The sequence below is a fragment of the Canis lupus genome, chromosome 2, assembly GCF_003254725.2.
Source record: "Canis lupus dingo isolate Sandy chromosome 2, ASM325472v2, whole genome shotgun sequence".
NCBI classification, from domain to species: domain Eukaryota; kingdom Metazoa; phylum Chordata; class Mammalia; order Carnivora; family Canidae; genus Canis; species Canis lupus.
In genome coordinates, this window is record NC_064244.1 from 75,796,277 (window position 1) to 75,818,395 (window position 22,119).

At 55.6% G+C, this 22,119-nt stretch overlaps 1 protein-coding gene across 6 annotated transcripts in view; it reads left to right on the forward strand.

Moving 5' to 3' along the window:
* The first annotated feature begins 3,587 nt into the window (after nt 1–3,587).
* Nucleotides 3,588–22,119, forward strand: part of HSPG2 (heparan sulfate proteoglycan 2) — a 99,271-nt gene continuing 80,739 nt past the window's right edge. For all 6 annotated transcript variants that reach the window (XM_025447973.3, XM_049106034.1, XM_025447974.3 and 3 more), the window contains exon 1: nt 3,588–3,749. In XM_025447973.3, coding sequence (XP_025303758.1) covers nt 3,687–3,749 — 63 coding nt within the window. In that variant the 5' untranslated portion in view covers nt 3,588–3,686. The remainder of the gene's footprint in view (nt 3,750–22,119) is intronic.

Below are 22,119 nucleotides of genomic sequence, written 5' to 3' on the forward strand. Positions count from 1 at the left end.
GCTGGAGAAATGGGCAGGGCTCTATCTTGCCAGGCCTGTAGGGTCCTCCCCCTCTGCACAGGAACTTTAACTTACTGCCTGCTTAGACTGTGTCCTCCTCTTCTTCCCAATACCTCCAAGTTTCCTCTCCTCCATCTCCACTCCCTTTTAATACCAATTTTCTAGCTCTACATTCTCATCCAAGGACATATCCCTACCCTGCCAGCATCTGTTTGCCCACACAGGCTTTGGAACCTTTGTACAAAATAGGTGTTTATTTCATAATTAAATGAATACAAGCCCACAGCTAGCCCACACGGTGCCTTTACTCAAATGAGCAAAAGGTCACCCCTCAGGGCAGACATAGCCCCAAAGCAGGGCCCACTTACTTGGCTGCATACTTTTGTTCAGTGAACAACCTACCCAACCATTCACTGCAGCCAGGAAGGAAGGAAGGAAGGAAGGAAGGAAGGAAGGAAGGAAGGAAGGAAGGAAGGAAGGAAGGAAGGGAAGGAGGAAAATGAAACAAGTGAGAAGCTCTGAGGCAGAGAAAATATTTGGAGTGGAAGTGGAAGCCAGGAAAAGCTGAGTCCTGTCAATTTTGGAGCGGCAGACAGATGACCCACAAACTCTAGCTCCTGGTTCCTGAAGGCACCCAACTGCTGTTTCGTACGAGCCAGATTGTTTGGCTGCTCTTACCTATCCAAACTCTTGCTGTCTCTCCTTATCTAAGGCACCTTGTGCAAGACTTGGATTGTTTCTCTCCAAGAGGATGACGAGCACCCTGAGCTATGAGTACGTACAGTTGCGATTACAGGCGCCTCCGGGACTCAGCAAAGCCCAAAAGCCCTGCCTCTGTTGCTCTTCGAAGCCATATGAGGAGATAGCCAGGCCCTAGACAAAGCAACTTGAGAACATTTACTAAAGATATCAAGGGCTGCAAAAGAAAACAGAGCTAGCCAAATCCCTTAGTGGGAAGGAAAGGATGCAGAATAAATAGGTGGGTGACCAATCCTCAGGGTGGGTGGAGTTACTTTGGAAGACTTTCTAGACAGGCCATATTTTCCTGCCCTCCGTGTCAGCCCAGCTTTACCATGTCTCTCCCCAACCCCTTTTAGTAAGCAAGACTTATAGCTTGGGTTTAGTCTTGACCAGACATCTACAAAGGCTTGCTTGTTCCCCGTTTCCCTTTGCTCATGAGCAAATCATCCAAGAAGCCAAAGCTCTGAGACTTAAAGGGCCCGAGGTGGGGAAAAGACACTGAGGCAGCTCACAAAATGTGATTTGTCATGGAGGCTGACCCTCCACAGACCGGCAAGGCCTTGGAAAAATCCTGCCACCAAGGCTGGCCACCTGCCAGCTCTGACGTCACTGAAGTTTTGTAACCTTCTTCATCAGAGAGGGAGTTCTCAAGCACAAGGCTGTACTCACGCATCAGACTGGAGATCCTCGGGGTAAAGGCTGCATCTAGCCTTCAGATTAGGAGCAACACATTGGGTGTAGAAGCTGCTCCTCCATCAGACTAGAGCCCCCTAACTGCAGAAGTGTGTCCCCTTCTTCAGATTAGGAGCTCACCCAGAAACAGCAGGAGAGATGGGACCCTTTACGTAGTGCTTACTTTGTGCCCAAAACTGTTCTTTAAAAAAATTTTAAAAATTAAGGGCAGCCCGGGTGGCTCAGAGGTTTAGCGCCGCCTTCAGCCCAGGGCCTGATCCTGGAGACCTGGGATCGAGTCCCACGTCGGGCTCCCTGCATGGAGCCTGCTTCTCTCTCTGCCTGTGTCTCTGCCTCTCTCTGTGTGTGTGTCTCTCATGAATAAATAGAATCTTAAAAAAAAAATAATTCATTTTTGCCCTCAACAACACTGTGAGAGAGGTCTTAGTATTATTCTCCTTTTCCTGTTTTCTAGACGATGAGACTGAGACATCAGAAGGTGGAGTAATTTGCTCAAGATTACATGGCAAGGTGGTACAGGCAGGATTCCCCATCAGGCTGAGAACAACACAAGGACAGAGACTATATCCTGCCCTTTGCCTCCACCAGATTAGGGGTCACTCAGAGCCAAGATCACACAACCCCTCTTCATCTACCTGTATCTCGCTGTTTGGAGCAGTAACAGCCTTCACTCAGTGTTGTGCCTGGCATCTGGGTCAGCGCCGGGTAGTTGGCCAAGCCACTGCAGATGTAGTTTCTGCCCCTTACAGCTCTAAGCTGGTCCCCCAGAAATATACCCCAAGGGGCGAAGAACCCAATCTTTGGGGAATGGAACATCTACCTGGGGGTGGGGGTCAGGATGCTAACATTCTCTTAGTCTGTCCCCCACCTCCACCCCCCTGTGCCTGGATGGGAGGCCACAGAGTGCCTGGGAGCCTGCAGGCTCCTATCACAGGGAACACGCCTTCCGGAGCCCAGCCTGGTGCCGCCTAGGTCGCTGGGCATTTCCTTCTGTCCACAGCTCACCTCACTCCTGGCCTCAAACCCAGCCCTGAGTCCCTGGAACCTAGCAACTCTCATAGGAAACAATGGAAACTTCAGTTTTTATTCCCCTCCATCATTACTCAAAAGGTTTTCCTCTAAGCTACATGCACACACGCACACACACACCAGTTTTCTCTCCACCCATCAGCAGCCTGGGTTGCCCTGGAAATTTTCAGGCAGAGAGGAGACCTGAGTGCAGGCAGAGAGGCCCAGTGGCATGGCCAAGTGTGCTGTCTGTGGGTCTGTGTCAGTGGTGGATCAGCGGGGACTGGGATTTGCCACTGGAGCATCTGTGTCTGGGCCTGGGTGTGCGAACGGTGTGTCTCTGGCACTCGGTCTCTGATGTATGTCAATACAAGTTGATGTGTCGTGGTTTATGGGGAAAATGGTGCGTGTGTGCGGGGCAATTCAGCTCACTCTCAAGTGCCCACTGTAAGGCGCTGTGGTTAGTGCGGGAGAAAAATGCAAAAAAGACAAGCCAACCCGTGCATGAGCCGATGATACGGGCCTGTGTATAAGGCACAGGCGAATTTGTGTGCGAAAACACGTCCTGATGCTTCGGGTCTGGGGATTCACACTTGTGAGTCTGCGTAAAAAAAAGTTAACAGGAACCTGAGCGGTGGCGTGTGTGTGTAAGTCATGTCACCCTGCGGGTGACAGTTTTGAAGACAGAGCGGGCGAGCGCGGGAACGCGGGAGGGCGTGAGGTCTGCAGGTGTGCACCGGTGGGGGTGGGGGCGAGGCCGAGTGTGAGAGGTCGTGGGGAGGCCAGCGCGGGGTGTGCGCGCGTGTGCGAGAGCGCGGGAGCCCTAGCGGCCCGAGTGAGGGGTCCCGGGTGAGAGGGGGTGACAGCGGGCCCCGTCCCATCCCGCACTCCAGGCCGGGTTTGGCGGGGAGCCGGGCGGGGCCGCGGCCCGCGCCGAGGGGGCTGGGGGCCCAGACAAAGGCCCAGTTGGCAGCGCGGCCGCTCGGGCTCGGGCTCGCGGCGCCCGCGGTCCGGGGGCGGGGCCTGCCGGGGGCGGGGCCTGCCGGGGGCGGGGCGGGGCGGTCCGGGGCGGGGCCAGGCGCCGGGGGGGGCGGGGCGGGGCGGGGCGGGGCGGGGCGGGCGGCGGGAGGGGCGGGGGCGGCGGGAGCGGGAGCCGGAGCGGGCCGCGCCGTCCCGAGGACTCCGCAGGCTGGGAGCGGGCGGCTGCGGGCGGGCGCCGAGCGACGAGCGGAGCGGGCCGGGCCATGGGACAGCGGGCGGCGGGCGCGCTGCTGCTGGCGCTGCTGCTGCACGGGCGGCTGCTCGCGGTGAGTGTGCGGGGCGGGGGGCGCCCGCCAACTTGGCCGGGACTCCGGCCCGGGACGGGGGCGCCCGCCGGGGGGGGACCCCGGGCCGGCACGGGCCTGCGCCCCCCTGCGCCGTGGGGCGGTGGCGAGAGGCGCCCGGGGAGCCCCGCGTGGGGGCGGGGGCGGGGCCGGCCCGCGGGAGAGCCCCCGGGTCGCCCGGCCACGTTGCGGAGCCTCCCGGTCGCGCTGGGCATGGCCCGGCCTGCCATTCCTGGGGACCAGGCGGAGAAACTTGGAGCAGGGCGGGAACTTGGCCGGGCCGGGGCACCCTTTTCTGTGCCAACTTGGAGAGGGGGCACTCACTGGTGATGGGGAGCCTATCAGCCCTCGCTGGAACTTTACCAGGCCGTCCGGCCCCCTGGGGAGCTAGGACCAGGCAGGCACAAGTTGAAAAGCCATTCCGGACCGAAGTGAGGTGTGTGTGGACACCCCCCCCCCTCCCCGGGCCCTGGAGCCCTACCCCCGGACTTGAATCCATCCCTGCTCCTCGCCCCGGAGCTGTGTGACCTCGGGCAAGCCCAAAGAGAACTCAGAATGCTTGGCCTCGAAGTGTCGAGCTGGAAGGTGCGTGGCAGGACTGCGTGGAAGGAGCCTGAGAGTGCCTGGTACGGGACCTAGGTCGGTCTCCTAGCTCTCCTCTTCCGGGGTCCTCAGGTGCAGGGGAGGCCTGCCCCGACAGCCAGGTTCCCTGCTCTGAGCTTGGACGGGCGGGTGCAAAGAATGCTTGACCAGGGACGCTCCGAGGACCTGAGTGAACTCCAGAAGGGCGGGGCGGGGTCAGTGGGCAGGCAGCTGGTGGCAGCTGTGGGTGGGGGCACATCTGGGAGCTGGGCCTGCCCTGGAGAACCACACAGCTACCCCCACCCTCTTTGAGGTGGTCCTAGGCGGTTCTTGTCCCTAACCCCCGCCCCCTACCCCCAGCCCCTTCTCAGAGCCAAGAGAGGGACTTTCTCTTAGCCAGTGTTTACCCAGTGACTGAATCCCTGTCCTGGCCTGGCCCGCTGTGTCTCACCTCTGCCCTCCTGAGTCACTTCTTAACCCCCACCCTGGGCCTGACCCCTCAGCTCACATGCCCCACCCGCCTAGAACCTCTCCTCCCCCACTCCCCACCTCAGCCTCTCACCCCAGGGTATCCAGCAGATGCCCATCCACTTGCTTCCCAGGCTTGATCCAAACTTGATCTTTACTTTCCAGAAAGTAGGCACGAACCTAGCACATAGGATGTCTTCCTTTTCTGCAGCTCCCCCAGCTCTGCTCCCTGCTGAGAGCTCCTGGATGCGAGGTTCCACAGGGATCCACAGGGTTCCACAGGGTTCCACAGGGCCGAGTGAGGAGGAGGGTGGAGCTATGTGCTGTGTGCTGGAGGAATTTACACAGAAATTCCAGATGGCAGCCAATCGTCTCACTCACTTGTTCATTCAACATATCTTCATTGAGCAGCCTTCCATGACAGTCAGTCAGTGGGAGTTCAGGGGTTCATTCATTCAGCAGCTGTTGCTAAGCACCTACTGTGTACCAGTGCATCTGGCACTGTGCTAGGGGTTGGGGTTTATGGGTGAGCAGGAACAGGCCCCGTCTTTGCTTTCCCAGAACTGAGATGGGTCAACAGGCAGTTCCGACCCTGCAGGATTATAGTCTCCTCAGCAACCACACCAAGGTCTTCACTTGAGTCCTTCCCCACGCTGATGGCGGAGAGCTGGAAAGAGCTTGGACCCAAGAAGTTTGAATCCCAGCTCAGTCATTTTCTAGCCTGTGATATGGGGCAATTTCTTCTTCCTCGGCCTCAGTTTCCACATCTGTAAAATGGGATAAGAAGTTCATTGTATATTTTACATGAAATCAGGTTCCTAGCCCAGGGCCCCAGCAAGCCCTGGGTTCCTCCTCACCCACACTGTCCTTTATCTTTTCCGCCCTTTGGTTCACATCCACAAGCCAATAGAGGAAGGTAAGGTGGTCCTTAGGGAGCTCGAGACCTCACTGGGGGCAGGAGGCAGAGGAAGCAGTGGTCTGTGATTAAGTGTGGGAGTAATTTCAGAGGAGGTGGAGAGGCTTGTTCGGGGTGGGGGCCAGGCCTGGGTGACTCAGTGCCTGCCTTGGCCTGCTGATCCCTGTTCTTCCTGCTGGGGCCTTAGCCCTTCCTTTCTTGGGGCCAGCCCCACCAGGAGACAGGAATCTTGAGGGGGCTGCCATGATTACGGTGTTTTTCAGGACTGAGGAGGGAAGTCACTGAGATACCTGTTTCCTGCCTCTGCTGGGTTTCCTCACTAGGGAGGCTGTGGGCGGAGGGGAAATGGAGGAGCTAAAGGAGCCTCCCCTTCCCCCCCTGGGGTCGTGCTACCTCAGCCCTTCCCTGGACATAACTGACTGCCCTGCCCACCCCCCTGCCCCAGCCCCCGCGCCTCTTGCTCCAGACCTGCTGTGGGGAGGTGGAGCTTGTGAGTATGCCTTGAGGATTTCTAGAGGGAGGGCTACAGGCCATAGAGGGAGGTGGAGGCTGGAAGGGGCAGAGAGGGACCCCCACCCCTCCATGCATGGGGCCCAGCTCCCTGTGTCTGGGGAGTAGTGGCCCCCACCTGGCTCGGCCCGGACCTGTTCTTAGTCTGAGCGCAGGCATGTTGGGATCTGTGGATCTGAGGTGCAGCCGGGGAGAGGGGTGGAAGGAAGGTGGCAGAAGGTGACTGGGTTCAGGGCTTGCAGTGGTAGGGAGGTAAGTCTTGGGCTGCCAGGCCAGATGCTGACAAAAATCATATGGACAGTTCACATTTATTGGTGCCTACTGTTTGCCAGACACAGAGTTTCTCAACAAATCCTCACGTGTCAGATCCTCCCTGCATTCCCCCTGCTGCTCACCATCAGACTCAAGCCCCTGCCCTAATATAGCCTACGAGGCCCTTTGGGATCCAGCCTCCCCTGCTCCCTCTCAAACTTCTCTTCTTGCCAACTTTCCCCTTGCTTACTCACTCCAGCCACACTGGTCTTTGTTTTTCCAATATGCCAAACACACTCCCACCTCAGGGCCTTTGCATCTGCTGTTCCTTCTACCTAGAACGTTTGTCCCTTAAATATCTATGTGACCCTCTGCCTCCCTTCCTTTAAATCCCTGACTACTCTGCCCAACACTCTTTGTCCCCTTACTGCTTTATTTTTTTTCTTGTCGCTATCTGATAAGTATTTGTTTATTTATTTACACACACCCCCCAATCAATTTAAGCTCCATGAGAACAGGACCTTGCGTATTTTTGTTTGCTGCTGCTTTATCTTTAGCATCTGGCAGGTAGTAGGTGCTCATTCAGTATATCTGTTGAATGCACGAAGCCATAGCTCCTAGTATGGTTCTCATTCTCTAAGCAGAGGACATTGATGCACAGAAAGTTCCATAATTGGGATCCCTGGCGCAGCGGTTTAGCGCCTGCCTTTGGCCCAGGGCGTGATCCTGGAGACCCGGGATCGAATCCCACATCGGGCTCCCGGTGCATGGAGCCTGCTTCTCCCTCTGCCTATGTCTCTGCCTCTCTCTCTCTCTCTCTCTGTGTGTGTGTGTGACTATCATAAATTAAAAAAAAAAAAAAAAAAAGAAAGTTCCATAATTTGCCCAGTGGGTCACCTACATATATCCTCGGTGGTACCAAGAGCCAGGCTTTGAAACCAGACTTCTCTCCTCACCACTCTGCCTAGCAGCCCACTTGCTTATAGCAGGCACTAATGTTGATAAAACTGTTGTCACTGATGTTGATAAAAGTAAGAACTCAGGTCTGAGGTCGTACAGAGGCTGCCTCAGACAAGGAATATCTGGGTCTGGCTTCAGGGACAGAGGCACTCAGGGTGGATATGTCTCGTCCACGAGGCCCCCTGAAGATGCCTGTCCTGGCAGGAGCCTAGAAAGATGGAACTCCAGGGTGGCCACTTGTGGGATTACCTGTTTATTTGCAGGTTTGTTAGTTAATTTCCTCATCAAATATTCCCTGAGATCCTATAGAGGGTTGAGTTAATCCCAGGGCTTTTAGGCCCAAGGGGGCCAGGCTGGGCCCTACCCTGTGCAGGGAGTGAGGGGGGAAGAAAGGCTAGCCACCATGCATGGATCTCTCACGGGGTTACCATGGTTGTTCCCTGGGGCCTCAGGGTTAGAGTGAGTCTTCAGAGGCTTCAAGGCTCCTTGGCCTCGTGGGGAGACTCTTGGAGGGGCTGCCCAAGATGTGGAAGGATACAGAGCCATGATTGAGAGGCCACTTGGAAGCCAGACATGTAGATCCTGGATCTTCAACCACTGGGATGTGTGGGAAGGGCTCTCAGCTCTGGCCCATGGCCCCCCTCCCCAGTCCATCCCAGCTGTGAGACATCAGGCTGGAGAGCCAATGGGTGAACTTGACCCTGTCCCCCAGCAGCTTCCCAAGGATATGGCGAGCACAGTGCCCCCGCCTCCCAGGGCCCACCCTGGCCTTGTTCCCATCACCCTCCTTCCAGGAAGAGGGAGGTTGGGCTGAGGATCCCAGCCCTACTGGAATGTTGCCCCAACCCAGGCCCTGGCCTCTTTGGCCCTGCTGCCCCCTCCTGCTCCCCGGTCCCGGCCGCCCCAGCGCCCAGGCTGGCTGACTGAAACCTAGAAGAATGTGTGGAACTCACTTCGCGGGGAGCCGCCAGCCTCACTGCTGGTGTTGGGTCCCTGTCAATAGTGGCCTTGAGAAGGGAGTGGCTTGTGGCTGCTGGGGGTGGCTGGGCTAGGGGCACCATCAAGAAAGCCTGAGAGCCCCGGGAACAAGGCTGCTTTTTGAGGCCTGGGAATGTGGGGCCTTCGAGCATCAGCCGCCCCCAGAACCCACCCTTCCCTCCTTTCCCCCATGGCCCCCTGTGCCAGAGTTGCAGGGACCTAAGAGCATCTCTGTGGCATCCCTGAGGTGTCCTGAGGTCCAGCTCCTGGCCACCTACCACAGCCCTTGCTCTGGCTTTGGGGTGGGGAGGGTACCTGGTCCACAAAAGCCTGCAGTGTGTGGGGAATGAATGAATGGACCAGTGATGTATGTGACTAAATGTCCCACAGACTAAAGTCCCCCTACAGGTGCATGGTGGACGTAAAATTCACTCAGCAAGTATTTGTTGAGCATCTTCTAAGGACCTAACCTTGTTCCTGGCACTGAGATTACAGCAGGGAACAAAAAGTCAAATTCCCCCCCCCCCCCTTGTGTTACTTGCAATATAGCTAGTGCAGGAAGACAGATAATAAATATAATATGTCAGATGGCAAGAAGTACTCAGAGGAAAAGAGAAAGCAGGGAAGAGGATAGAGAGAGTGATGAGGTAGGACGGGGCGGTCAGGAAAAGCCTCTGAGAAGATGATACTTGAGTAGAAGCAACTGAAGAAAGTGAGGGTGCAAGCCCTTCAGAGGCCTGGGGACAGGGCACTCCAGGTAGAGGGAACAGCAAGTGCAAAGGCCCAGAGGTGTTCAGCATATCTGCGGAAAACAAGAAGCCCACGTGTTTGGAGCAGTGGGAGTGAGGAGGAGCGTGGTCCATGTGCCGAGCCTTGGCCATGAGAAGGCCTCTGGACTTGCTTCTGAGTGAGATGAGAGGCCACTCTAGTTGCTGTGCGGAGAAGAGGATGTGGAGGGTCAAGGGCACAAGCCAGAGAGCCAAGGTCCAGGCCGGAGACAATGGGACCTCATACCAGGGCGATGGAAGTGGGAAGAAGCAGTTGATTGTTGAATATATTTTGAAGTTAGGCCCGATGGGATTTGCTGATGGATGAGGTTTGGGCTGGGACAGAAGAGGAGTCAGGGAAGTCTCCAGTCTGTGGGATGAGCGTCCAGAAGAAGCGGGGGGGGGGGGGGGGGGACCACTAAGATGGGAACGCTCCAGGAGGCGTTGGAGGGGAAGGCTTAGGGATGGGGCGGCCCTGCCTGACTCAGAGCGACAGCAGTCGGCCCCCCTCCCACACCACACGCGCTCCCAGCCTGAGCTGGGGCCTCTACACTGGCCTAGGGAGCTGGTGCCAGGGGGAGGGGGGGTCTTCCCAATGCACATCTAAGGAGCTGCAGGCCCTGGTCCCTTCACACCCGACAGCCTGAGCTCATGCTTAGATATTTATGTGCTTATTTAGAATTTACTGCCTTCCCCCCAGTCTAGCATGGACGCTCCATGAGGACCTGGCCTCAGATCTTGTTCACTGCAGTTTGCCTGGTGCTAGGCAACAGTAGGTGGACATTTATCAAGTGAATAAATTAATGGCCTTGGGAGAAGCCAGCAGGCCAAGAAGGCCCGGGCTCCTTGCTGAGGATTGCAGAGGGGGTGGTTTGGCCGCCCAGGCTCAGGGGGACCTGTCCTTCCAGCCACTGCTCTCTGCCGAGACCTGGAGCGTGTGGCACACGCTGGCACGCCCTCAGTGCTGTCTGGTTCCTCAGCGGACTCGGAGCCCCTTTCTCCGGGCACTGTGATCAAGGGCACTGGGCTCAGAGGGCCCTGCCCACAAGTCTTAGCTCGGCTCCAACTGGCTCTGTGACTTTGGGCAAGTTGCTTCATCTCTCTGGGCCTCAGGTCAGAAATAGGGAACATGATGCCTGTTTGCCCAATGGACGTGAGACCCTGCGGATGCACCTCACTCAGGGTGTGAAACGTAATGGTGGCTGTTCTGTTCGTGTTGTTCCTGCTGAGGGCAAGGCCGGAGTGATATTTGATTAAGGGTTCCCAGCACCCGGCACGGTACACCTTCTCCTGATCAAAACTGCTGCCAACTATTTACCAGGCCCCGCGCTCTGCTTGTGGAATCAGTGACCGAGCCAATGGAAGCCGCTGCTTCTCTGCTCCCTCGAAGTCCAAGAGCCCTGGATGTAACTGCATCTGATCTGTCACTGCCCCCCTTCCCCCACTGAGGCCACAGCTGCAGGACAGAGTCCACCCTTCCACCCTGATTGCTCCTTCCTGGTGGGGGAGCAGGAGGGGAGCACACCCCAGGGTGTGGCCTGGGAAAGGCTGGAGCCTGTGGACGCGTTGTCCCCTTCCCAGATGTGTGCAGTTGGTGGGCTCTGAGCAACAAGTGGTGTGGCCAAGTAGCTCCCACGGGTGCAGAGAGGATGTTCGTGCATCTTAGCAGGACTGGCGAGGGGGCTTCCTGGGACCCCATCCCAGCCCCATCCTCCTTCAGGCCGGTGCTAGAGGACAGAAGACCTTGCCCGGGGAGCCCCGAGGGAGCCCGTAGCGGGTCCCTTGCCAGGGATGGTAGGGCTGCACAGCCGTCGCTCTGACCCCCGTGGACCCTCAGAAAAGCAGCAGGGCTAAGCTAAGGGGAAGAGACACACAAGTATGTGGTGACCTGTCGCCTTGGCCTTGGGCTGCTGGGTAGAGACATGCCTCTTCCCCACCAGGGTGTGTCATGTCCAGGTGTTTCATTTTTTCACATCTGGCATCTTTCCCCATCTTTCCCCCTGGTCCCCGTCAGTGGGCTGGGGGAGGCAGCCTGGGGCTTGGCAGGGGGAGGACTTCAGAGGTGGCCTTGGGTGACCTCACAGATGGTCTCCTGGCATGGGGCTGGGAATTCCCAGCTGCCTCTGGCCCCTTCCCAGCCCACCTCCGGGTCCCTGACCCCATCTCTCCCTTCCCCGCCTCCCCATGCTCACCCCCAAGGAGCCAGCTCTGGCCTCCACCTCCTGCTGCTGCTGGCCTCTCCTCCTCACCCCAGCTGACTCATCCCCTCTACTTGTTTGGCGGTTCCAGTTTTCAAATAGTTGGGAACTGGGATCATGCCTCTTCTTGGCTGGATGGATTGAGATTCTGGCTTCATAAATCCTGGCCCCAGTGGCCTCTGTCACTCCACAGGCTCTTCTCTCTCTCCTCTGTTTGCCTTCCTGTGACCCTTGGGCCAGAAGAACAGAGACCTCGGAGTTTCCTGAGGACAGACCAGTGTCTTCTCTGCCCTGGGACATTCAGGGTCTCCTCCCCAATGACCTCAGTCACCTAGATCGTTAGCCATTGCTCAGTGAGCATGCACGCCTTCTTTTGGTTGAGAACCACCACCCTATCTTCAGCCAAGCCCCACACGGGGCCCTCTTCCTGCTGGCATTATTGCATATAATCCTCCCAGAAATCTCAAGGTTGGCATTATTATCTCCATTTTGCAGAGGGGGAAACTGAGGCACAGCAGGGGCATGACTGGCCCAATTCATCTGTCTAGTAGGTGGCCCAGCTACATACTAGGGAGTGGGGCCCAGGTTGTCTGCCTCCAAAGCTGTCATCCCTCCCCCTCAGTGGATCCAGCCCGTTGGGTATAAAGAGAGGGTAGTCGGGGAGGGCTGGCATAGGACAGGCCACGCGGTGGAGGCAGACTGGGCTGGCCTTGACAGAGGATACAGCAAACTGTATATCTGCCATGTGGGCTTATCTCACTCCTACTTGGGAGACTTGGGTGCCTTTTGCCCCTTGGCCTCCATCCCAACTTACTGATAACATTCCCCAGGGAGATGGATTTGGCTTTTCCTGGGATTGGGACCCTTGGGAACCTGGATCCTGCTCAGTCAGGTCCCAGACTCCTACAGGTGGGGCCTACAGGTTTTGTCATTTGGAGTTCAGTGAATTTTTGCTGGACAGGGCCTGCTGGGAGCCAGCCGTGTGCCCACCTCCATCCTGGGGACCTGGGTGAAGTACAAGGCACAGAACCACACGGCCCAGCTGGGAGGCGTGATTTACATATAAGGCCCAAACTGTGTCATTTGAGCATCCCTGTACAGTGGAAGAGTCAGGAATTTTTTCATCCATTCATTTCCTCGTTCATTCATTGCTTGAGGACCGACTGTGGGCTGACATTGTACTGGGTGTTTTATCTGCATTGTCCACTCTCCCATGTATTTGGGATTATCCCTTCTTTTCCCATGGGAAACAGCTCAGTGGAAAGCAGTGACTTGCCCAAGATCACACAGCCAAGTGCAGAGGGAGGTAGGAGCTGAGTCCGCATCTGTCAGGCCTCCTGGGAGAAATTAGAGGCAGGGTCCCTCCTCGCCAGAATCTCTGGGTCCTTCAGAGGCAGGAAGCATGAGCCATAAGCACCCAGTGCCACTCAGAGTACAGACAAGAGCAGGTAGTCAGGGAAGGAAAAGATCCATTTGGCATGAGGCGTATGGAAGACTTCCTGGAGGCAGCGAGACCTAAAGAGCGTAGAGGATTTGGCTGGTGAAGGAGGAATGCATCCGGGGCAGGGGTCTAGAAGTCATCTGCCCCCATTGTCCCTAGATTCACATTATTGTCAAGTGTGTGGGCAGGAAGCCCGGGCCTGCTGCTGGAGTCATTAACATGGGGAAAAGAATGAGAGGAAGCCACCAAGATAGCTGAGGTGACATCCATCCCAGCCCCCCACCCTTTACCTGGCCAGACCAGGAGGCCGGAGGTCGAGGCCTGGGCTTCCACTTAGTTGCCAGCCAGCTACTGACCCTCTTTTCTGGGCCTTAATTTTTCTATCCACAAAATGGACTCCTTCCTTTCTCTTTGGCCACCTGCCAACCCAGAGGAACAGAACTTTGAGTTCTTGGAGAAAATTGTAGCTTCCCGTCGGGGCATTCTTTGGAGCCGGGGAGGTAGCCACCTCGTTACCAACTCCACATCTTCCTTCACTGACGCTACCAGCCCCCACAGGTGCCAGGCCCCGAGCCAGGGAACAGATGGAGGAGATGGCAAGCTGCTCCCTTAGATCTAACCTGGCCTCTCCTGCGCACCTGGGATCCCTCTTGTGGCGGCCTGCCCACATCAGTCTCCCTCCGTGCCCTTGGGTACCTGCTGCTGAGCTAACACCTGGGGTATTGTCAGTTGAGTGAATGAGCAGTAGTTCAGGGGTCACGAGGTTCCTGTACTCCTCCTGGCCCTACCTGTGTGATCCAGGGCACATCGTTTGACTTCTCTGAGCTTCATTTCCTCCAGATGCAAAATGGGACCATCCATTCATCCAGCAGACATTTATGGAGTGCCAGTTCTATGCCCAGCCCGGTGTTGGGTGTAATCCAGCCAGGGGTTGATGGAGCTTTACAGTCTGCTAGGGAGACCAGCTGGGTGGTGGACTAGTCCATAAAAAGTGTGGCGTCTGGGGGAGAGGTCTGCAAGAGCAGGTTTTCAGGGCCATGCAACCTCTGGGAGCTACCTGGAGTCTCATTATTTTGTCTAAGCTCCCATTTGTTAGTCGTGGCTTCTCAGTCTGTTTCCCTTGTAGGAAGAGGGGACCTGGGGACACAGCTCCCCCCTGGGCTAGGGCAGAAGAGAAGACCCCCAGGGCTGGAGAAGAGAGCAGGCCGGTTTTGTTGGGAGTCTCAGATGAGCTCGTGGATGCGGGGGAAATCGCGGGGGCTGTTTAGGCTGAGTCTGGTTATTTGAATTTAGGAGAAATGGAAGCAGCGCACAGGGCTCGGGTTTGGGGTTGTGTGATGTGGAGTTGAGTGAAGAGCGTGGGCCCTGCTTTCCACCTTCCTTCTCTTTCCTGTCTCCTCCCTCTTCTGGGGAAGAAGAGCTCTGTCCTGGTTTTGATTTCGGGAAGTGGAGGAAAGGGTTAAGTCAGCCTGGGCGGGGAGGTGGGGAGAAGGGAAGGGGTGGCTGGGGCAGGAATGTGTGATAAGATCAAAGCTCTCAGCCTGCCGGGGCCTCACCTTGGTTTCACCTGAGCAACCGAAGGGAATTCTCAACTCTAAACGTTGGTGGAGGAGGAGGAGGATGACGGACTCCGGAGGGAGGGGGTTGTAGGTCCCACCTTCCTCCCTCCAGCACTCCAAAAGAGGTCCTCAGGTAGCTTCACATGCCCCCCCCCCCCATCTTCCAGAAGGCTCCGCTCTTGCCCTGACAGGTGCTAGAAGCCCCAGGGACTACCTTTACTTGGTACATCCAGATTGTGGGGGGGAAGGGGAGGGGAGCATCCTTGGGGTTTCTGGCTAGGATTCAGGGGGCTCTTTCAGTTGCCTGTTAGCCCCCTCCTCTGTTTATTCTGTTCCATTTAACTCTGCAGGTTGTACTTTGGGATAGTGTCATGGGCGGGAGGCACAGCCCTGAGTCTTATCCTTGTTCCATCACTTACTGCTCTGTGATGCTGGGCTGGTGGCTTAGCCTCTCTGAACCTCATCTGTCAGCTGAGAATGGTAATACCCTCTTGGTGGGATTTTAGAGAAGATTAGAGATCATATAAATCTCCTATAGCTGGAAGAGACAGTTGACAAATAACAGGAACCATTATTTTATGATTTTCTTTCCCTCCCTTTGAAGATTGCCTCTTGGTATTTGGTCCTAGGTAAACCCAAAGGCTCCAGTTTGTTCTGCACACCTCTCTCCTGCTTTGAGAAAGGCCCAGGCCCCAGGGTCCATCCTTCTGTCCAGCACCTTTCACTTAGGGGTCCTCATAGTGTTGAGAGGGGAGTGGGGCAGGACAGGTTGTGAGTGAAGAGGAGGCTCGGGCTCTTGTAAGTGTCCCCAAGGCACCGGCCAGGCCACCTGCCCTAGTGATACAAGGTTAATCTTTCCAGGCCAGCCTCAGCAAGCCGGGTGGTCCAAGCCACTCCCTGGAGTTCCAGGGGCCTCAGCACCCTCACCACCACTGGGGCTCCTGCCTCTGCTCTCTGTCGTGGCTCTGCCACAGTTAATGATTATTCTGGGCAGCAGGGGACTGGGAGGCCCGCCCTCGCAGCGCCTTAACCACTGGTTGCACCCAAGGTATGTCAGCAAGTGGCTTGGGTGTTCCCTGCTTTAATGTGGCAGCACAGTTCTGAGGCACATGGGCCAGGGGCGGGAGGGGAGGATGGTGAACAGGGAGTAGGGTCTTGGAGTCACAGATTGACAGGCCAGCTGTGCCCCTGGGGCCCTGGGGACAGACTTAGGGCCCATAGGATCTGGGTGAAATGTGAGCTAGGCAAAATAGGCCCCTGTGGTTTGTTGCCAGCCATGTGAGCAGACCCTACAATAATATACCAGGTGAGCAAGCCCCTCCCCCCACCCGCCAGCACAGAAGAACCCCTGTATTCCTCCTCACCCAGGCTCGGACCCTGCAGGGGAGTCCCAGGAGTCCCAGGTGGAAGGTGCTATGATGGGTAGGGCTTTGGGGCAGTTGGGCTTGGCCGCCCCAACCCTGGCTGTGTGACCCTGGATAAGTCACTTTACCTTTCCGAGCACCCATTTCCTCGTCTGAAACAAGAGACTACCAATCCTTTGTGGGCATCAGCAAGCCAACTTGCAGAAAGTTTGTAGCTCATGATTAATTCCTGGGGAATGGAAACAATTGTTATTATCATAATTTTTATTATCAGGAGAAAGTGAAAGCTGAATCCTAGTCTTGGGTAAAACCAGGGCCACAGTGGCCCATGGGTTCTGGGCCTGTGGCTGGTGGATTTGGGAGGAGGCAGGGCATGGGGAGATCCCAGGAACATGTTTGAAGAGGTCATGTATGAGAGGGCTGGCTGGCTGGAGAGAACAGGGCTTTGGCAGCCTCTCTGGGTCTCCCCCAGGCCCCCTCACTGCCCCCCCCACCGGCTCCCTGTCCACCCCCCCAAGGCTGGGTCCTGAGGTTGGTGCCTGCTGAGTGGGGGAGGAGGGATAATTGTTTATTTTGATAACATTAGGGCATATTCCCCCCCTTGGCGGCTGCTATTTTGAGAGCCCTGGAGAGCAGGGGCTATGGTTAAATTAGGTAATGTTGCTCCAGAAGGAATGTGTGAAGCTGTGGGGCTGAGGCCGCAGTGAGAGGACAGTGGGTTCGCTCCATATAAAATTAACTGCAACTTGGAGAAGAGCTGCTCGGGTCACTTTATAAGGCGATGGAGGGGGAGGCCACTGGGGGGGTGGTGGAGGTGATGGCTCAGGGCCTCTTTTGGGGGAGCCTGGGCCCCTGCCCGGAGGCCTGGCTGGCCCAGCAGGGGCTGGCGATGTGGTGAAGGGGCAGGGCTGCTGTGTCCTCAGCTCTGTGCCTCTGGCTGCTGCTTGAGGCGGGTGGGGCTTGGGGTGGCGTGATGCATGGGGAGGATGGATCCACAGACTTGGCCTTGAATCCTGCTTCTGCCTCTTTGTAGCCTTCTGTGCTTGGGCAAGTCACTCCACTTCAGTGGACCTGAGGTATTATCAGTATTGAAATTACCAGTAGTGAACATGGTTCCAGCCCCCTGGAGATGTTCCTTAAGGATTAAATCTCTAGAAGAGAATGCAGAGCTAACTTTTATTATAACTTGTGCAAGGTGGTGTTCTGAGTCCAAGGATGGTCCACACACCAGCCGCTGGCGCCTTATCCAGACCTACTGAATCAGGGCCTTATCCAGACCTACTGATCCAGACCTACAGGATCCCCAAGAGATCCCCGTCGGAGAAACTCTGCTTTACATACACGGTCTAATTTTATCTTGAAAACTACCCCTGTGATGTGGGAATCACTGTCATGTGTTGTGAAACTGAGGCATGGAGAGATGGCCAGCATAGATGCTCCATTCATGTTCATTCTCTTCCCTGGATCTGTCCTTTCTTCTCCTCTTTTTCGACTGGGCTTGGGCTGCGGGGAGATATGTCAAAATCCCTGGCTGGACTGGAGAAAGTCAAGAGTATCTCCTGCCTTTGAGACTTAATCAGACCCTCCTATCTGCATGCACCCATGGGATCAGCACAGCTAGACGAGGGATCATTCCAAAGTCATTCTATTCTTCCTGTCCTTGGAGAAAGATAGGGACAGGGAAGGGGCTCTCTATCAATGTAGAGATAGTGGTACAGACAGTGGCCGCTGCCTGACAGTCAGGGGGTCAGAGCAGGGCCTGCCCCGGCCTTAGATAGGGTCACCCTGCACATCCCTGGTACATTTGAGACTGACTTCATCTAGCAGCAAATAATTTGAGGGGCACTTACTATGTGCCCAGCCTCAAGGAAGTATTCTAAATTTCCCCCAATTCTGTAGACTCTTTATTATCCAGAAATGAAAATGCTAACTACACTTTGTGTACCACTTGACACGTGCCACACACTTGCATTCTCTCTTTTATCTATTAAATTCCACTGCCTGTTTCTTTCTCTTCTATAAAATGGGAGAATAATAATAATAATACCTATCTCATGGGATTGTTATGAAAATAATATTTGTCAAAGGGCCTGGCACATAGTGTTTGTTAAATACATATAATAAGTACAAATAATCTCCCAACCAAGCAGGTACCGTTACTGCCTTCCATTTTACAGGTGTGCATATTGAGGGTCCAGAATAAGAGGGGGACCCGTCTGTTGGGATCACAAGACATGAGGACAGAGCCATAAGAAATTGAGTCCCCAAATTTCTAAGCCACTATTATAATTCAGTTCACTTTGGTAAATGTTTATTATCTGCTAGTTGCTGCTCGGCATTGGGATGTATCCTGAGGTTAAAATACATGTAAATGGTGAGAAAACCCATCCTGGTGTTTGTCCTCAATGCTGGAAGCATTGGTTCCAGCAGGACAGTTAGAGACATTTACTCAAGGGGCTATAATTAAGACCGGATCTCTAGTCCTGTAAAAGTTAGAAGAAATGAGGTCCTATGGATGTGTGCGGGAGAAGGATGTCTTTGTGGGGGGTCCCGGAAGACCTCAGAGTCAAGGTGGTAATTTAGCCAGGCCTCGGAGGACGGAGTAGATTAGATTGCGAGGCGTAGGCATAGCATTCTAGGAGGAGGGAACAGCCTTCTTGGAGGCCTAGAGGGAGGAAATGTGCCCCGTGAGAGGGGACAGCATTTGGGGGCCAGGGGCTGCGTGGGGTCTGCGGAGATAAGGCCAAGAAGGCCAAGTCCAGCTTTCTTGTCATTGAAGATTTCCAGTTTTCTCCAAGACTGGCTCCTCTGCCAGCTGGGATTATTCCATCACCGCTTTGACTTTTTTTCATGTCAAGAAATCAAAGACTTTAATAAATGGTCTGCCTGAGCTTCTGGTCAATGTGTGATAACGGGCATAGCCGACAGAATTTGGGCCAAAAGCAAGAGACTTGATGTCCTGATTAACTGGGCAGCCTTATCACCCACACATGTACAATTTCCGTGAGTCTTTTCCAGCGTTGACAATGACACTGGGTGGGGAGCACAGTGGAAGGCCAGGCCTGGGTTCTGGTTTCCCTCTGCGGCTTACCAGCTGTGTGGCCTTGGGCAAGCCTCAGTTTCCTCCTTGGTAGAGTGGAGACAGCTCTACCTCCGTGGCTCGCTTTAAAAGATTGGTGATGGTGGGATCTGCGCTGTCCAGTTCGATGGCTGTTTAATAAATTTAAGATTTAATAAAATAAAATGAAATTCAAAGTTTTGAATAAAAAATTTTAGTTTCTCTGAGGCCTCAGTCACATGTCAAGTGCTCAGTAGCCACAGATGGCTAGTGGCTACCTTATTGGACAGAACATTTCCATCACTCCAGAAAGTTCCATTGGGTGGCCTATGCATTCAGTAAGGGGTGGCTGTTGTGACTGGTTCCCCTTCCTGGTTTGGGAGCCCCCCCTCCACAAGCTGCGGAGGCCTTGATAGAGGTGGACAGGATTGTCCCTCTGTACCTTCCCCACTTTCTCCTCAGTCCCTGGGGAGCTCTCCCTCTCCCTCCCCTGACTCCACCCATAATGCTAAAAAAGTCCCCCCTTCCTCCTTAATTTCCCACCCACTCCCCTCAGCTGTCTCTGCAGATCTGCCTGTTTAGCTGCTGGCATCTGGAATCTCCATGTCCAGGCTCCGAGATTCCCACTGCCCTTCCTTGGGCGTGGAGGTGGGGGAGGAGGCCTCCCCTGGCAGTCCCCTGCTCCCAGCTGAGGTGCCTGGGCCCCTCTCGGCAGGACAGAGATGATGGTTTGTTGTGACGGGGGCAGTGGGCAGCCTGCCCGCTCTAACACTCCTGTATCTGGGCACCAAGCATGTTGTTTGCACTTGGCTGGGCCTCAGGGTCTGGCACAGTGCCCTCAAGGGCTGGCCTAACTTGGCACCCCTGGTTACAAAGGCTGATCATGGGCCTCCGCCTGGTCAGGACACCAGGAATTGTCCCTGGGCTGGGTCCTGGGGATGAGGGGCATGCCTGACACCTGGAGCCGGAGTGCAGGCCAGATTGGCAACAGTGGCCAGATCTCGGACACCCCACCGAGTGGGGACAAGGCCCGGGCAGGCCTGGGCAGGGTGAACACTCTTGGGTGCCTGGCAGGAAGTCACCCTTGGCGATTCAGATTGGTAGGGTCTGCACGCGCCATTCACACTCGTCTGGGGAGGAACACTGGGTCTGAGATGCCAGAGAAGCTCAGGGTCACCTCTGAGTGTCATGTTCTGTCCTCCTTCTCCTGGTGGTTCCTTCCCTCATCAGCTGGGAGGTGGACAAACAGGCATCTCTGTCCACGAGGGCCGAGGCTGTTGAGCCCAGCAAGGAGATGTGATGTCTGACATCACACAGCCAGTCTGGAGGAGTCAGAACTCTGACTTGATCACCTTAGGAGCCTTTCCCATCCTGCCTCTCTCCCTGTGGGAGCTCTGGGGACAGTAACCCCTGGATATCTAGCTGAGAAAAAGGGTTGGATGCCTGGGTGGCTCAGCGGTTGAGCGTCTGCCTTTGGCTCAGGCCATGATCCGAGAGTCCTGGGATCAAGTTCCGCATCGGGCTCCCTGCCTGGAGCCTGCTTCTCCGTCTGCCTGTGTCTCTGCCTCTCTCTCTCTCTCTCTCTCTGTCTCCCATGAATAAATAAATAAAATCTTTAAAGAAAAAGAAAGAAAAAGGGTTGGAATCCTGGCCCTGCCACTTTTTCCGTGACCTGGGGCGAGCCTCTTTGAGTGTCCTGGGCCTCCCCTGGGGAATGGGGATAATTATACCTCACTCTCAGGGCAGAGTTGTGAGCATTAGGCAACTGGCCTCCTGGCTGTTTCTAGAACATCCTAAGGATACTGCTGCCTTGGTGCAGATACAGCTCCTGTTCCCTGTTCCTGGAGTCCCCTTCCCCTGTGCACTCGCTGCCTTCCCATTGCTGTCACCTTCCCTGACTGGCCTTGTAAAATAGCAGGTGTCACCACGATGGTCCCTGCCCCCCGACCCCCCCCCCCCGCTGTGTTTTTCCTTATAACTCTCTCACCATTTGACAAATAGTAGTTTATGGTCCAGTTGACTCCCAAGTTGAATGTTGACTCCATGAGGGCAGAAAACACACGTGACGCATAATACCTGCACACGTAACAATGACTGGTCATTTCCCTCCTCCACCGGGTGCTTCTCGGAGCCACCATTAATTGGGCCCGGGCCCTGCGCCAGGCTCTGTGCCCAGCAACTCCGTCTCAGCTCCATGAATCTCGTAGGGTCCCCATCGCAGCCTTGTCACTGGTCAGACACGAGCTGCAGCGACTCGCCCAGAGCTCCCCAGCTGCAGGGTCACGGAGCCGGGCTTCCACCCAGGTTACTTCTGCCCCAAAGTTCCCACTGTGCTACCTCCAGCATCGGGGTAACGAGATCACAACTTTTACCCAAATTTGGGGTTCGGACTCTACATTTGACAGGAGTGAATGGACCAGATCGTAGGGTGGTTCTCAATCTTTTTTTGGGGGGCACCCCTTCCAGCTCTCTCTTCTCCTGTGATCGGTTGATTATAACCATTCTCACTGCCCCAGAATGACAGGTACCCTTTGGCTGGGGAGCCCCAGAGGCTAACTGGACACCTCAGGGGTGGGGTAGGGAGCGGAGGGGGGCCCAGGTCCTGGGCTATCCCTTGTCTCTCTGGGGGCAAGTGAACAGGATGTTCCCTGAGGCAACAGACATTCCTGGTCGGAGGTGGCAGGCAATGGGAGATTTACCATTTCCGGTAACCCGAGTCCCTGGGAGATCAGGTCTTCCCGGCCAAGGACATGCACCCCTGGCTTGCCAGCCCTGCCCTTTCCTCGGCCTTGGTCTGCCTGCGGCTTAGGACCTACTTGGAGGGACCAGCTGTAAGTCCCAGAGGTCAAGACCAGGGTCTCAGGGCCTGATCAGCCCCAGCTTAATGCCACCCTCCCGGAGTCCCCAGCCTTGGGGAAGGAGGGGAAGGAGGTGACGTGATGGAAGGAGAAGGGGCCTGTGTCTGCCTCTACCATCGACTTGCCAGGACTTGTCTTCTTGGAGCTTCCATATCTTCTCTGAGCACCCGGCGCTTCTCTAAGTACTCTCCGTACACGATCTGTCTTATCCTTCACACACATGATCCAACTCATCCTTTTAACAGCACCTGGGTGGGGGGGGTGTCACTAAAATGAAGCTAAGGGGGAACTGACCCAGTGGGCTGTGTCACAGAATGGGATTTGAACTCAGGCTCTTCCATACTGGCTGGTCTTCCTTGAAGTCCTTCCTTACCCTCTCTGGGCTCTCTTTTGGCAAAAGAGAGAACTTTGGGCCAGGTGATCCCTCCTAGCCCTGGCAGC